The sequence below is a fragment of the Cynoglossus semilaevis genome, chromosome 13 (assembly GCF_000523025.1).
Source record: "Cynoglossus semilaevis isolate Cse_v1.0 chromosome 13, Cse_v1.0, whole genome shotgun sequence".
Classification (NCBI taxonomy): Eukaryota; Metazoa; Chordata; class Actinopteri; order Pleuronectiformes; family Cynoglossidae; genus Cynoglossus; species Cynoglossus semilaevis.
Genome location: NC_024319.1, coordinates 5,803,064 through 5,820,207, shown reverse-complemented (window position 1 = coordinate 5,820,207; position 17,144 = coordinate 5,803,064). Strand labels below are relative to the sequence as shown.

The window sequence follows — 17,144 nt, the reverse complement described above, 5'->3', positions numbered from 1 at the left end:
GTGTGTGTCACTTATGACAACTAATGAAATAACTAGTCTAGAATTCTTAGGGTTTTTGGCTCCTTCATCAGACAGTGGTGAGAAAAGGCCTTTTTTTATTAGAATTCTTCCAAATTCTTTTACTTCAAAATGACAACTTTAAAAAAACTCTAAGTTTTACTGAGGGGGTGAATGACGTCACATATTTTATTGTACCACTTACAGATTGATAGAAAGATCCAACACAGGTAGGATGAGGGTAGGTGGTGCGTGGAGGAACATGCTGGAAAGCCATCACAAATCACTGCCTGTGGCACTCCAGGGAAAAGAGAGGAAGAGCAGAGGAGGGAGGAGAGACGGAGCATGTGGAAAGGTAAAGGAGAGGACAGTGAAGGGACAAGGGCAGAAGTCCAAGGAGCCGTACCTGCAGATTCGATTCAAGCTCTCCTTCTTTTTTTTCCTTTCTTTCGCCTTTCTTCTGCCCTTTAATCCCCACTTGTCCGCCTCATCTTTTGCCCTGGTCTCTCTGATCTTTGTGCCCCAAAAGAGATGCATAAACTAGGGGGGAAAAAAAGGGAGAGAGTGCGCGAAGGAGTTTTTCAGATGATGTGAGCTGCAGGTGTAGCCGCTGTGGAACTTGTATTTATGCTTGCCTTGCTCCTTCTTGGGTGAAGGAATCTGTTTGAAACTTTTGAATGTTCTTTTTTGCTTGTTTCCGAGAAGAGCAATAACTGGATAAAGTCACCGTTTGGCCTTAAAATGTGATCCCAACAGGACAGTCTGTGGAAACTTTAACTTGATCATAACCTCTGAGTGGGCGATCACGCCGCTTAAATACCACCAACATACGAAGGAAATCAACGTCCAGATATACAAAAGAATTTATTGGTCATCTTGAGTTATTTTCCAGCATTAACTTTCAACAAAACGAGTATTAACCCCCCCACACACCTCCCCACATTACAATGTTCCAGCATGTTATATCAATAATGCCTCTCACGACATCAGTCCTTTTACACCTTTAACCCCCCCCTCATCATCATTGACCCCAAAACGCCGTATGCCTGTTAAATAACATAGTTTCATTATATAATGTTACAACACATAAATATACATTTGTATTTCAGTTTACACAATAATAACACACAGCTTTTGAATACAAATTTGTCTTCCATAGGTTTTGCGTGTTGTCTTACGATCATGTGCCATTTGTTCCTCGGACTCGGCCAACAATGGGAGTCAGTACAGTAAAAGAAGGTCTGTGATAGGTGCGGACGGACAGCTCTTCATAGTGTTCTTATTGGAAAGCAAACATGTATGCTGTAACACTTCAGTCATATGTAGAAAATGATCCAAAAATTCAGAAAAAAGTAAAAAAAAAAAAAAGTTTCAATCAAAACAAATGCTTCGGGGGGGATTTCTTCAGAAAGGTCATAGAAGTGCTGTGAAAGTCCTTCAAAAGTCCTCGAAATGCCTCACAAGTCTGTCAGTCTTCAAGTGGCAGTGACTGTGATGAGCATGCCGTCCTCACTGTTAGCTTCTGATGGCCGTCTTCCTGTCTCTGTCTTTGTTCTGCGAGACATGAACAAACAGAGAATCATTAGGGTTGTCTAAGTCAGTCATGACGACAATCTTGTTCATTTAATTGTGAAATTAATCTGATTACATTTTAATGCATGAACAGAGTAACTGTACTGTTTATCCAATAGTTTCCTCGTCCATCCACGTATTATTGTTCTGATATACTACACCCGATACATAGGCTGACTTCAACGACTTCACCAAAGGCCAGTGGATTCACAAATGTTGATTTTCAATTGTCAAATAATCACATTTAATTCTCATTGCGATGAATTTGTAGATGTTAATTAAACAACAATTAGCATGTGATTAATCACATTGATTTTTTTTTTATTGGTTTGACAGATGTAGTGAATACACAACTTCCATTTAAATATTCAATATTTAGGTCAAACTCATGGTTCAGGGTTAAACATTTTTAATCTTTTTTAAACAGTTTACTAATTAGAATTAGATTAGGGTTGAAGGTATTCTAAATATTTTTTATGCAATTATAATTTTATTTATCTTTCTCTTCTCTTAGTTTGTGAAATGTCATTTTTTGAGGTAAAAATGACACTAACTACAACTAACTCATTATAAACTGATCTACTGATTCCCATAAAATTATTTAAAAACATTTATAAAAAAAATGACTCAGTTGAATTCATCTGTTACATAGAAAACATTGCATTTAGTTCCTTCAGTAACCAGAATATTTGAAACTGGAGTGCCTTGCCCATGGACACAACAGATGGATTTAAACCACCAACCATTTGGTTGAAAGACAAACTCCCTCTGCCCATAAATCGTCCCATGGCCTCACGTCTGTCCCAGCTCTGCAGCAGTATATTCAGTTCAAACCCTGGAGCAGGTGAGAGTCGGCCTTTCATTGTGGTGTCATGAAATGACACATTGTTAAAACGAAGGCTTCAGTGAAGCAGATACTGTAATCACCGAGACTGTAAATCAGCGTCAGGCTGTTTATTTAGTCCTGACTAGATTGTTTGTAGTGAAGTTGAACAAACACACACACACACAAATACCAACAGTGTGATGTGGAGGTGTTATTTTTCTTTGGTTTTATCTGAAGCTTGACTTCGTGTGACAGTGCACTGCAGTGATATGTTTCTCATTTATCTGTGGTATCAGAGCAGAGAAGCCCTGATTTCCTGGCTGGTGAACAGACCTTCTGTATCTGGCCAGGAAAATAACATCATATTTTCCTTCCTCACCTAACCCCTGCTCTGCTCATGTCTCAGGACGACTTCTTCCCCCGGCTTTTCTACCGAGAGTCAACAGTCAGTGACTTTCATGGTCGTAATTATTAAAATTAGTAAAAAAATAAAAAAAAAAGATGGGGAAAAAAATGTAAACTCCCACCATCCTCCTGTCCTCTCTTGACTTTTCTCTCCCCCCTTCTTTTATCTCTCCCCATCCCTGCCCCCCCCCCCTCCTCTTCCCCGCCTTCCACTCAGAAGCCCAACACCTGTTCCACATTTCCTCTCAGACCGTGCACAAAATGTAGGTGTGTGGAAAAATAGGTTTGACTGACATCCACAAAGGTGGGTAGGTGTTTGGAAGGGTATCAGGCTGTAATGAGAGCGTGAGATCGCAGGATTTTGGACAGGAATCGGTCCACCCACTGATTGAAGGGAGACGGAGGAGACGCAGGAACTGTTATCGTCAATCCTTCCTCCAGCTGGAGCAAAGGTTCACTAATAGGCCCCTATTATAAAGACATGTGCCATTACCATCAGACTGGGATTTTAATACAGTAAAAAGAAAAAAAATCATATTTTTTCTTGGATACCAAATATATCACTATGATAAAAACGATGTGTTACACTTATACAAACTTTGTATATGACAAAGAGTGCAAATATTTTTAGCTGAGTTTTGGCCAAGTACGGCACATACAGTACTGTAAAACTTTGAGTATCTCCAACATTTCTGGCCCAAATAACTGACAGTATATTTTTAATAAATAGCTTAATGATAAGTCACATTATTAACTACAACACTAACATTAACACATTACAACTAATATATAAAATAATATAAATATACAACAATATAAAATACCCCTAAGTGGTTTAAAAAATATTGCATAATGTTAGTTAAAATATGTTTTTTATTTATCTGGGAATTATATATTGTATGTACATATGTAATATACCTAAAAACATTTCAAATGTATTGAAATGTAATGTATATATATTTTAATTCCCTTGAAAATATGGATGTATTTAAGTGGGTTTAAATAGTAATTTTATTAACATAATAATGAACATTTAATTTTAATAAAATGCCACACTCTTTAGACTTTAGACTCTTTGTATAAATGTTGATTTTTGGCTAGAAATGTCATGTTTTTTGCATATTTTTATAAGTATCAAATATCTTACCCCGATTCCTAAAATTCAAAGTAATTAGCTTAAAAAGAAAAAGAAACAAAAACAAAAATGTAAAGTCACAAGTGACAATGCTCTATGTAAAGCAGGGTGGAAAAGTGCAGCCGTATGTCAGCAGGTGTGGGGTGGGACAGTGGGCTCATGAAAAGCCCACTCAGAAACCACGCATGACAATTGGATAATTGACCAAATTGCACCAAATGACCGTAAAATCAGCCGAGGTGTGGGAGAGAGAGAGAGCTCGGCCGGGGGATTTAGAGAAGCCCAGCTGTAGCTGGTGAAGGTGGTTCAGTCATAGTCGTAGAATGAGTGTAGGTGGAGAGGAGGGGGCTGAAAGCTGCTCTGGAAGTCAAAACAATCTTCCAGGGACTAATAAAGCACGGTCAGATGACATGTCTGCTGTCTCCCTCTGCAAACACACATGCAGACGTAGCAGTGTCCTCCCCGGGGGGTGATTTGTCCAACACTAATATGATTACCTGACCGTGTTTATTTTAGATATAATACCACGATATCACCGCACTGGATCAATATTATTGTTTTATCAACATTCAAACCTCCTGTTTTAACTTTTAATGTGAAGGTAGTAAACACCGGCTTCACGGCATCTGATTGAATTTCACCTTTAATATTGTTTTTCTGAAACTCAATACCTGCTGTTTTTTTACCTATAAATTTGGATTTTCCATCCGATCTCTGCTCTCTCTCTCTCTCTCTCTCTCTCTCTCTCTCCTGTGTTAAGCCGCTCTGTCAAATACAAACGTCTAATTTAGTTTCTGGCTGCGTAGAGAAAGGAATGACTGGTTGGAAAAGAAATGATTCCACTTGGGTACTGGCCTGAAAAATCATACAAAGCTGTTGGTTTTTAACCCTGAAACAAAACTGGTAATACCCCTTTAGTTTGCATATCTCAGGCCATGGAAATTTTGAAATGATAATTCATTAAATGATCACTAGTTATCTGAGATTAGAGGGATGAGCAGCCCAATAAATAAAAAGTTTAAATAAATAAGCAGAATTTCAAATGATATCCTGTAAGAAATGACTCAGAGTTTTACCAGGGGAACAGAATAGTGACTCAGATGATTTAATCTGAACCAGTGATGTTCAGGCTTCACAAACCCAAACTGCTGATTATAATATTTACACTACTTTACTGTATGTAGGTCATGGAACTTTTCCTGAATTCAACCAGGTCAAAGTCAAAGTTTTGAACAGAACTCTGTCTTCTCTTTTGTATTTTAGTTAAAAAAAATATACTGACACTGAGACTCAAACACACTGCCATGATCTTTAATGTCTTGGAAGCTAAAAGTCGGCCAAAACAGTTTAGACAAACAAGGTTTGTGACTTAGCCTGATGAACTGACTGGATAAACAAACGAACTGACTATGGTTCACCAGATATCAAACTAAAGACATGTGAAAGTAAGCTAAGAAAAATAAATCTTTTTTAAAAAGGGTAATGCCAAAAACAAACTAAATGTTCAAACCCTCAGTAAAAACAGCTGCAAGAAGGACATAAACACCATAAATAAAATTCTAGATATCTAAATATTTACAGAATAAGGCTGTGAGGGTGAGCAAAACAATGAGAACTTAGATAAAGAAATTTTAAAAATCCAAAAGTTTTTCCATAAAAGTGGGAATATATCAAGTTTAGCCAAGGGTTAGCTAAAACGTATCATATTAAAACGTTATAAAGTTCATCTGGAAATGCTTAAATGTGATAAAATAACAAATTTACCAGGAAAACATGTCAAAAGTGACCACACAGTTGGCTGCTTTTAGAAGAAAAAACCCAAACATTTTTGATAAAGAAGTCATTGGCCACATAATGCTCATTCAAGAGCCAAGGCTGGACCCAGAGCCAGAGTTTGGATATATGTCTGTTCCACACAAACAGGTAATTCATCATCTGTGCCGCGGAGTGCATCCTGTAACAACCAATGGCTCATTAGCTTCAGTGGATGTTCCTCTAATGGACTCCACTGTTTAAAGAACACAATCCTGCCTTTCTCACTGCGTGCCTTCAGGCTCTGCTCTCTGCTCGGCTCAGCTTTCTGTAGTTTTGCTCTAATTTGCTCTGTGAGCCGCTCTTTCCCCCGAAGACTGAATGACAACAGAATCATAGTTTTGCTAATAGATTTTGTTAGTTATCTGAGCCGACTTCTTCTGTTGGTGTTAAATTAAATCTTAACTGCTTCCATGTGTGCTGGAAACACACGGACAGGTCCATGCATGAAGGCACGCAGTCACACACAAAGTTGGGCTCGGGTCCACACACACACACACACACAGACACATATGCTGGACGTGGGTGAGAATACATTTGAGAATGGCCCGCAGTGTATTAGCAGTGTATGGATGTGCACCTCATTAGCATAGTTTGAAGTCAACGCCAGCAGGAGAAGCTCAGGTTCACAAACCTTTAAGTCTCACATCAACAGCAGCATTATCTATAAATGAGGGCAATTTAGTTTTCATCTCTGACCTTGAGACGTCTGCCTCATGCACACCAGCGCTGACGTAATGTTTCTTTCCAGCGAAAAAAACCCAGAAAAAAACAGACTAATATGCAGAAAACCGCAGTCGTTAGCGAGCCCTGTGCACATCTTAGCCGTGCATGTAAGCTCTCGCAAGGTTCATTTGCTCTCCATGACGAGACAAAGTGCAATTTCGGCACAGTCTAGAACCAAGCGTCCAGGAGAGGGGAGGATAAACAGCTGAGTTGATGATTCTGCTGAGTTGTTGGCTGTTCCTCGTCTCCTCTGTCTCATCCTGCACACCATTAGTTTAGAGCGTGTTGAAAGCTCAGCCTCCATCCACGGCTCCTGAACTCAAGAGTTATATATGAGGGCGTTTCAGGGGGAGCAGTGGTGTGGTTGTGTGTGTGTGTGTGTGTGGAAGTAAGGGTGTCTTAAAAGTGCACGGAACTGTGTCTGGATGTACAAAGTAAAAAAAAAAAAGACATAAAATGAAAAGTCTTTGAAAAAGTTGTGATTGTTGTGGACAGTGTGTTCCTATTTCTGTGTGAGTATGTGTTGTGTGTGTGTGTGTGTGTGCAGGCTGCCTCACAGGGAGTGGTTTCCAGCCCACTTTAACATCACCATCAAAGTCAATGTGTTTCTAATAGCGGCTGAATTAAACAGCGACAGTTACAGGCCTCAGCTGAGCATAAATCATTTACAGAACAATTAGCTCATTTGTTGCTGCGCTCCGCGCGGCCAACGACTTCCAGACGCACACACCGGTGTGTCGGTGCGCACGTGTGTGTGTGTTTGTACATCTTTACGACCAAGGACTGCTACCTTCCACGTATGTGACACCAACTCCACGATGTTCCTCACGAACAATAGAAGAGATGAGTCAGTTTCCAATGAGACGTTTTTACAGGAGCTCGTCTGTCGCTTTAAAGCATTTATGACATTAAGGGGCAGAACTGCAGATGTCTCTTTCGAGCCGTAAAACAAATAAATCCGATGACTTTTATTTGAAATTAAATCAGGGTCCTGCCTTAAATTGCTCATCAAGTGGAGCAGATCAAAGCGACCGTGGTCTCTTTACAGAAACCACATTACAGCCGTCGCTGTGAGCCGCGTTTCTGCAGCTCCACTCGGCTGATCAAGTCAAATTGAGCTCCCCTAAATGTTAAATTTAGGAAAACGTTCACACTTGTCACGTCCAAGCTTCAAAGGCGGCAGTTGAGCGTGACTGCTGTTACTGGCGGATAAACGGACGTTTCTATTTGCGTTTGCAATTCAGTCCAATTGACCCTCTGCCTGAACCAGGCCAAGAGAAACAAGACCAAGAGTTGTGAGGGAAAGCTGTAAAAAAAAAGTGGTTCAAGCAGCGTGGACTAAAGACAACAGTGAGGACAGAGGAGAACATGTGAAAATCAGAGAATTACTGGAGGAGCGCGCTCAGTTTTATCAAACGTATTTTAATGTTTTAACAGTGATTCTCTAAGTCAAAGTTTGGTTTTTTTATCTATGAAACCCTGTAATAATTGACTTCCTGTACAAATAGCCTTGTTAAAATAATTAGCTCCCTGCGGCTAACACTGAGCTGTCCAAGTTATTGCTAATTGGCAGTAGTTTGGGTCACTTTTCAATCATTTTAGGCCATTCCATCTCGACTTTCCAATATCTTAAACTTTGAACACGGTCTTTAGTTCACTCTGCAAATGTTCTCATTTTATTCGTGACTTTGAGCAGAAGAGTCACTTTAATTCCCTCTGGTCTGGTATTTTATTTTATTTTTTTTCTGTTTTTCTTTTTTCTGTGGTTGCCGTGGAAGAAACAAAAACAGTGGAGACCCAGTTTAGCTGCTCACTCCTCATGGTTTTGTTTTGAAATCTTTTCATGTTTGGTTTTCTTCGTTATTCCTTCTTCCCTCACAACTTTCCTAGTTGTGGATGCAGTGAAAACCCTCGTAGCTTCACACGACTACCTTTAGTTTCATCCCTGAGTGGATGATATTGTTGTTGTTTGGTTTAGTTGAAACTCCAGATATACAGGCAACAACTCATTTTTTCCCCTTCCACTCTAAACTCAATTTTAATTCTAAGTCAAGTCAAAGCCCAAATCAAGTCTGTATTTGTGGTATTTTAGTGGAATACATTTGAATATTCTTTTTTTTTCATATAATTTGATTATTAAAAATATATTTAAAAACTTTTAGTAGAGCTATTAAGATCAGAAAGGCTGTATTTTAAACAAAAGTATTTAGAAATTAATTTAAAAAATAAATTAAAATTCCTACGTTCCTAAAGGCTGTAGTTTTGCCTCCGAGCTACGAAACCTTAGACCCAGTGATATCAGAACTGTACTGCTGCTGATAGCACCGTCCAGCTGTGGTTGCCCTGTAGTTGTAGATGACAGTCGCACTAATCATCAGAGACTCAGAGGCCTAACACACACACACACACACACACACACTTGTACACACACAGGATATCTGCATCAATCAGCCAGACAGCGCAGGGACCCGGCAGCTCCCAGCTCAGCTTCATCCTCTGCACATCTCATTTACAGATGGAACATCAGGACTGTCCCCTGCTCTTCTGCTCTTTTTTCTTTTTTACTGCCTATATCAAAGGCACCTGTACACAAGACGTGTACGCCAAATATATAGGTTCCCCCTGCGTGGATGTGTTTAAAAAAAAAAAAAAAGTCTAAACTGATGATATATGTGGATGATAAATGAAAAGCTTGGCCTGCCATCAAAGAGTAGGACGCTGTGTCCCACGGTATATCACTGCGGGGACAGAGAGAAGGGACAGCAAAACAGATACAGGGTGGAATACACCGGAACACGCTGTAGCTGAAAAACAGATCTTGTCCTGAAGGAAAAATGTCCTTTGACTCTCACTGAACACATATTTAAGTCTCCAGAAAAAATATCGAGACACTAGAAAAAAATAGTTTGTTACAAATCAGCAAAAAAAAAAAACCCAAAAAGTCCTCGGTTACATTACATTACAAAACATGGGTATTCTTCCGAGTGCGCCGACAGTGAAGCCCCCTGTGATGAAATGGTTACACACATAATAAGAGGAAATGAGTGTATACTTTTCCCACTTTCACTCTCTACCACGTTGGAAATGGATGTAACCGAAGCAGCCGCTGTAAAGCAGGGCTGACAGCTGTGATGAACCTCAATGACCATAAAAACATACAAAGTGAGAGAGAGCAGGACAACGACTCTGGTTTCACCTTCACAATGGTTTCCTCTCTGTAATCACCCGCACCCACACTGCCCTTCAGCTCACTTAGAGCCAGCGTACCAATACTTTTCCAGGCAAAGTGAAATCCTCAGGTTCTGCCAATCAGAGTTAATGTTTAAATGCCACATGACCTCAGGATACCCCGTCTCCCTCTCTCTTTCTCCAAGGTGAAGATATTGACTTTTTTACGCCGACTTTCAACCATCCACGTATGACGGCGGGCCGTGTTCTAACCTCAGAACCAGAGGTTTGATACTAGCCGTGTGTCAGTGCAACATTAAGTGTAAAAACGTTCTACTATTGAGTAGAAGTGGAAAAAGAAATCCCTCGTAGTGTATGAAGAAGGAATATTTAATCTAAAAAATTAATTCCTGTCGGTGAATTAACTATCAAGCACAGAACTTTAAGCAAGGACAAAAATTTAAAATACATTTTATTTATTTATGCTTTTGCCATAGAGTTTTGTTGTTTTATATATAAAAAAATTATATGAGTAACTTTTATCATTTCCTATAATTCAAATCTGTATCGTACGCAGTAGAAATGACTAGGTAATAAGAGTAGTCATAAAGAGCATCGGGATAAATTCCTTTAACTTACAAATGATAATCAAAATAATTTAAAAATGAACACATTTGGCTTCATCGATGAGGTGATGAAGATGAAAATGTTTAGATTTTCTTTTATTATGACTTTGCAAGACTTATCTATGACTTTTTTGCCTGGTAGTTTACGCAGACTTTACATCCTGGATTTGTGGCCCTGTGCAGCACATCATTATTTCTAGCCTTTTTATTTTTTTATTTTTTTTATTAAAGTCTTGTAAGTTTCTCAAGTACTTTATGATAATGAAGTATTTTTCTTCTCTTTTTTAAACAAACTAACAGAAGGGAGCACACCTGTTGGCCGACAGTCACGGTGTTGTGAAAGCAGCAGAGCTGCAGCTGTGTTGAGTGGCACGTGCAGTGACACCCACACAGCCACAGCATTAGGACATTAGGACATTAGGACATTAGGACATTAGGACATTACTGCATTGGTGGACTTTGGTCGGTTCGGTACGCAGTATGTTGTCTTCTACCATATCTGTGAGCCTGAGAGGATAGAACACCAACGACGAACCTGTTTCACAAGTTATTTTCTGGTTTGTTTGTTTTTATTTTATTTTTGTTTTTTTAAACTCAAACCCTCTTTTTACAGAACGTTCTAGACCCTCTCCAAACATATCTGCTCTCACCATCCTGGTGCCGTTTTTGCAACAACAGTAAAAATGATTTGACGTACACAGCATCACAGTGGACAGAAAATGGTGTGACTTTTCATGGAGCTCATAAAAACTGCATTAGACTGACTGACGCTAAGTAAGATAGATTTAGTCAGTGTTGAGATTTTTTTTTTTTATTATTTTTGTTTTAACGTGAGAAAAGGCTAACGTCCTTCTCTGCCCAGCATGTATTTACAGGTCATAGAGACCAGAGCAGCGGTGAGCTGACAGCAGCAGATAGTATTACACCGCTCCTACTGACAGCTCTGACCTCCACCAGGACGATCGATATGCAGAGAGTTGAAGGGAAGGGGCAGAGTAAGAGTTAAAGAGGAGAGAAAAAAAAATGAAACAGAATATGAGGTGTGAATAAATAAATAGGGAAATAAAAAAATGAAAAAAAGAAAAGGTGACGGAGGCAGCGACAGGTACCAGATCAGTGATCTCACAGCTGAGGGAGTCTGGGGTCAGACAGTCTAAGCTTTCACCCACAGAGGTCCAGAGGGGGATGGGGAAAGTGGGCGACACACTGCTGAGACTCGGGTTATCCCCCAGCTGAAGGGTCTCTGGGTTTAGACATCGAGGAGGGTATTAGCTTTCACACACTGCTGTGGTAACGGGGGAGTCTGCCAGATGTCAGCTCCTCACCCATAAATCCTACTAAATGGGGCAGCGGCTCTGGGTTAGAGGGGGAAGGTTGAGTGGACGTCACCCCTCGATCATCTGCTGCGGTGTTTGTTGAGGTCAGACTCAGAGAATTGTGATTATAGTCAGCTGATGTCAGCCCGTAGTCAGTGAGTTTCCTGGGCTGTGAGTGTTCCTAATTAAGTCGATTTCCTGGTCGGAATCAGTTAAATTTGAGATGAAACGTTGACGAGATCAACTTTTCCTCTATTAAGGTGTGGACTGACAGTGGAAAAAGTTCTGTCACTGAAAAGAGAAAAAATCTCAGCCTTTTTTTTTCTTTCTTTCTTTATTTGATGTTTTCCTAAATGAAAGTTTTGGTAACTATCTCGTGTTTAGGTTTCGCTGGTGTAAGTCCAGAGATAAATACTGTACTTTAGGTTGTGGCTTGACGTTCCAGTGGAATTGAACCTATTGCCAGTTACCAGCGCGTTTATCTCCAGCCCGTTGTTTAGAGTTAAGATTGAAACCTTCTCGTATTCAGGCTGACGTCAATACTTTCATGAAATTATACAGATGGTTTTGGATGGATTTCAGGAGCTCCCAATCATAAATCTAACTCGCTGCATAAATATTTTTGCAAACATTAAATTCACATTTGCTGTATATATATATATATATATAAAATGGTGCTCAGACTTTTCCCAGCTCCAGTGCTGCGTTCAGTGAACTTCAATTCCCACCTCAAACCTTCCAGGCCACCTGCTCGGGCCACACTAACCCCCCACAGCAGAATAACACTCACTCATTCACCCCAAAAGAGAACTTTAAAGCGGCTGCTGCGTTTTAAAATCCCCGAGGGCCAGTCTGCTTCATAGACACGGTCACTGATCCCAGGTCAGCTTTAAACACCAAATTGACCTGAAAATTTCCCACAGCGAAGCTTCGGTGTGTTGTCCTTCAACCTCGTCTGTGTGTCAATTATTAGTATTACTTTGTTTTTTAAGTTTCCAATTATTTTGACCTAGTTTTCGTTACCGGATCTCACAGGTTTTTTTCCACAGTTGCACTCGGTTTTCCACTTTAACTGACAATTGTTTTGCTCACCATTTTCCTCTGGTTGCTGAGGCAGAAAGTACAGATGTGCTTTGGCTGAGACGATTGGTCGGATCCTCGGCTGGGGGAGGAGTTGACATGGAAGAACGGAGGTGATGGAGCGTGGCACGGTTGTCCGTCGTGGAGACCTTCGCCCAGGAGCAGGACGTTTCCCAGATGACTGATGTAGCTGCTGGCCAGACGTAGTGTCTCGATCTTTGACAGCTTCCTGTCAAAACAAATCACAGACAAGAGATTCACTGAGTAATTGAAGAAAGAAGTGAAGTCATAAAAGAGTGGACAGGCATCAGCAGTAGATAATCACAATCCTGCTGATTTTGAACACTACCGCAGTAAATCATCATCTCGACTCTTACATCAGGCCTCACTTTGCACATATTCAAGTCATCATGTGGAAACAATTTTCTTATCTTTACATCAAATCATCAGTGTCCACACAGTTTGGCAGCAGTCGCTCTGTACCTGTCTGCAGGCTCGGTGGGGATCAGCGTGCGCAGCGCCGTGAACGCCGTGTTAACAGAATTGGTGCGATCTCTCTCCCGCGCATTGGCGGCGGTCCTTTGGCGGACCTCCCCAGGGTGGTTGGTGCCTGGAGGGGCCAGCCTGCCCAACATGCCGGTACCTACAGTTATCCCTCCGCCTCCTCCTACCCCGCCACACAGCTTCCTCTTCCTGTTCACCTTGATGTGAAAAGCAGACGGGGACGAGGAGGACAGACGGAAGGCGGCCGAGTTGTTGGTCCGCTCGTCGGAACCTGAGCCCTCGCTTCCGTTTTCGTCGTCGTCTTCGGAGAGGAGCGCAATGTCCCCGTATAGGAAGCGGCCTGCGGGAGGCGCTGTGCGAAGCATGGCGAATGTCATCGTGATTTCAGCAAGTGGGGTCAGGTTGGACTTCCAATCCAAATCTTCCCACAAAGATGATTCAGAGAATTAGCTGACGACCCCTAAAAGTTTCCACTGAGAGTGTCACTTCAGACCCGGCGTGTCTAATCTGTGGAGATGAGATGTCACAGCTGAAGAATTCTCAGTTCAGGAGGTCAGCAAAGTGGAATCTGAGTCAGCAAAGAGTGACTCAACCCTGGAGCTGCCGTCTCACAGGTGTCTGCAGGTTCCACGTCCTTCTTCTGTTTGTGTCTTAAAGACACTTCAAATCCCCAGCGTCAGTAACTCCCTCAGTTGGTCCTTTGACAGAAGTCTCATTTAAAATAACACGTTAGAGTCATGTGGGTTTTCTAAATTTCCCTCCTTTCCTTTCTTCACTCAAACGTCTCTGCCGCTCCTTTGTGTCTAATTTGGTCTGTTTTGAGTCCAGTTGCAGGAACTACTCCCAGTCTGTGGCTGCAGCTTGACTTTTTACTGCTCTGTCCCTCTCAGCCTTATTTCCTCTCTGCTGCCTTGCTCCACGTGTGCCTGCTGTCTGAGTGTTTCCGTCTGCCTCCTGTCTTATAGGCGGTGGGAGGGTCCCAGGACTCTCCTGCTCCTCCTCTGAGCAGTCAGGGTCCCCGGGCTGCTGTCTAGAAGCAGGCCAGTGAGACCGGAGGCTACAGGCAAACCATCAGCAGGAGTTTGTTTTGGCTGCACACTGGTGTGTTTCAGAGGAAATCCATCCTAGAACACAACTTGCATCAGCCTTGGTTCCTGACAGTGTTCGGTGACCTCAGAGGCCACAGAGACCTCGTATCCCCCTCGGCGTGCGTTTCTAAGAACACAATGACTTGGACACTGACTTGGTATGAAAACGGAGCTCTTCAACAAAAGGCTGAGTCGCTTCACAGTGAACTGAGTCTTTTTAGGAAGACAGTCATTTTTTTTTCATTTAAAACTCCCTCAGTGTAGGTCAAATTTACAGTCATATAACCACAAAAATAGTTATCCTGTAATTTGTAACTTTACTCAGATAATGTGCAGTAACGCAGCCCTCTGACGGGAGTATTTTTTCTTTCTTTCATTGAACATGGTCAGGGCCAAAAATAGATCCTGCAGGGGGCAGTCATACACCTAGGGTAGCACCAAATGCTGTTTAATGGCAACAAACAAATGGCTTTTAATGGGGTAGAGGCAGAGGCGGCCAACAGTGACTGTTGTAAATACATCCAAAAAAATATATTGCTTTGCCTATCCATCCATCCATCCATCCATCCATCCATCCATCCATCCATCATCCATCATCCATCATCCATCTAAAATGACACTCTTGCTCCTACGTTACGTAAACTTTTCCCCCGTCTTCATTCCTATATGATGTTTATTAGCTTCGATCTGTAACATTAGTCTTATTTCCAAGAAACTGGCCTGACCCAAACATTTTTGGATTCCTGCTTAATATGTACAGTGGTTGAAGGTCGATAACCTGTATAAAAGTGAGCTATGAAGACTGTAATCCTCAGTACATTAATGAAAACTCTAAACCCAACTGCCGTTACTGGTATGCATCTCCTGTGTAGATTGGCAGCCACACGCTGCTGCTGCTGCTGCTGCTGCTGCTGAAAACTAATAGCACAATGAATAATCTGTCAGAGTTACACAACGTTATAGTCAGCATTCATCACTGCCTCTCACTTTCTCTCTTCCTCTCTCTCGCCTTTATCATTTTTCCTCTCCCCGTCCGTTCTTCTCTCTTCCCTGTGTTTTACTACCTCCCGGGCCACAGTACAGTAGTACTGTTTATGCTGTGGTACCGATTGTATGAATGGCAGCCAATGTTGGTTGCAGTTGTTTATTACCGTGCATAAAGAAAGAAACTTGGGCCAAATTTAAACTGCCAGAGGGGGGAGTCTATAGGTGAGGATTAAACCACTGTCTAAATACCATAATAAAAACACAGCATGGGTCAAATTTGATCCTCCTTCATAATGTAAAGGCCTCGGCTCTGGCTTTTAGTGGTTCACTTAAAAATGAAATTCAATATAAAAAATGATGAGGCAACATTTGCTGCTGCTGCTCCGATGTCTGAGCCACCGCACGGGTCTGGTGCTCTCAGACTGGACTGGATCAGATAAATCTACGTGAACTGAAGTGGCCGCGTTCAATCTTCTCAACATATTCTTAACAAATGAAATACACGATTGAGGTCTCGTCTTACTGTTTTGGCTGGGGTGGGTAATGAAGTGCAGATCCTGGACGGAGGAGGAAAAAAGTCCATATCCTGTCGGTGGACGCCTAATGTGTTTTGTAAAGAGTTGCCTGGTTTTTAGCCTTAAACCGGGGGGGAGAAAAAAAAGCCTGGATCTACTTGACAAATTTCTGTCTTGTGCGTCTGATACACAGCCAGGATCTACACCACATTATGTCTAACTGTTCTTGTGCCACCAGTTGTCCCTGTCCCTCAGCAGTGAACTTCACTGCAGGTCACCTCCACGCACCTGAACCTCACCTCAGTAATGGCCCAGATTCAGTGGCAGATAATGTTGTTGTTATTCTTTCTTTCTTTTTCCCCCAAAGTCCTGCAAGTAATAAAAGCCCACAGGACGGCAGACCAAAAATAACAGAATTACTCAGTGAAAACCTTGTCTTCAGACGGCCAGCGCTGCAGTGCGATCCAGTAGCTCCTGCTTTAGCACGGTATAAAAATCATAACAGCATGTGGTTAACGATGGACTCTGGAGCTGCTTCTGAGTGTGAGAATGTTATTGTAATGTGAATATGACAAATAAACATCTATTAAAATATTGTAGTTTAGTGGACAGACCGGCCAGGGCTCCAACAGACTGAGAACCAGGGAGCAGAAATAAAGGAGAGGAGGCATTAGAACACCGTGAAAAGGCTGTTCTACTGAGCTGTGGCAGATTTAACAAGTGGAGACACAAATGTGAACACAGCTATCTGATGTAGTTCTTTCACATAAATAGTCAGCTCCTCTGTAGGTGGAGGTTTCTTTACCTACATCTTTGTTGTCACATTACAGCAGTGCAATGGAAAAAGCTGTTTTTCCTCTGAAAGTTGGAAGTTTTCTTCTGCATTTGTGCAGAGTTGTTTGTCAAATTGTCACGGTAAATAAATATGAGGTGTTTGTGGAACCTCCTAGAAGTTAGAGTGCCACTAAAGTCTGTCCATGGGAAGCTGAAACTAACCCCAGATGACACTGGGCAAAAGGCACACAAGCTGTAGGGGTCACCAGTCAGTCACAGGGGCCAAATTTCAAAGACAAACAACCATTAACTCTGACGTTTCACACCTACACTTCAGTGAAAGGGCAATTGATGAAGCCTGGGAATTTATTTGAACTTTTTATACAGACCATGAAAAAATTTAAAAAAAGATCAAATATCACCACCCTAACACTAAAAAGGTGTTAAACAGCTAATGGAACAGAAAGTGAGCGGAGCTTTAAGACCAATAGCACATTTCAATTGAAAACATTTCTACTCCTGCTTTCAGGTCGATGGAATGTCACGTTAGCTTAGACTGAATCACAGACCATTACCTAAAAGTATTATTGTTAAAAAAAATTATATATATATA

At 41.4% G+C, this 17,144-nt stretch overlaps 1 protein-coding gene across 1 annotated transcript; it reads right to left on the bottom strand.

Moving 5' to 3' along the window:
• Window positions 1–489: 489 nt before the first annotated feature.
• LOC103388293 (basic helix-loop-helix transcription factor scleraxis) lies at window positions 490–15,273 on the bottom strand. The gene is made up of 3 exons (XM_008323222.3): window positions 13,147–15,273; window positions 12,676–12,892; window positions 490–1,551 (listed from the first exon to the last, which is right to left on the bottom strand). The coding sequence occupies exons 1-3, from the start codon at window positions 13,542–13,544 to the stop codon at window positions 1,513–1,515; spliced, it is 654 nt and encodes a 217-aa protein (XP_008321444.1). The 5' UTR covers window positions 13,545–15,273; the 3' UTR covers window positions 490–1,512.
• Between the last annotated feature and the right edge of the window lie 1,871 nt (window positions 15,274–17,144).

Bases quoted from the DNA above. Each gene is read 5' to 3' on its own strand.
- LOC103388293 (XM_008323222.3), bottom strand. From the start codon at position 13,544: ATGACATTCGCCATGCTTCGCACAGCGCCTCCCGCAGGCCGCTTCCTA. The intron at 12,893-13,146 runs GTACAGAGCGAC...TTGTTTTGACAG, and splicing joins CCCACCGAGCCTGCAGACAG to GAAGCTGTCAAAGATCGAGA. The intron at 1,552-12,675 runs GTGAGCAAAACA...CATGTCTCGCAG, and splicing joins TCAGCAACCAGAGGAAAATG to AACAAAGACAGAGACAGGAA.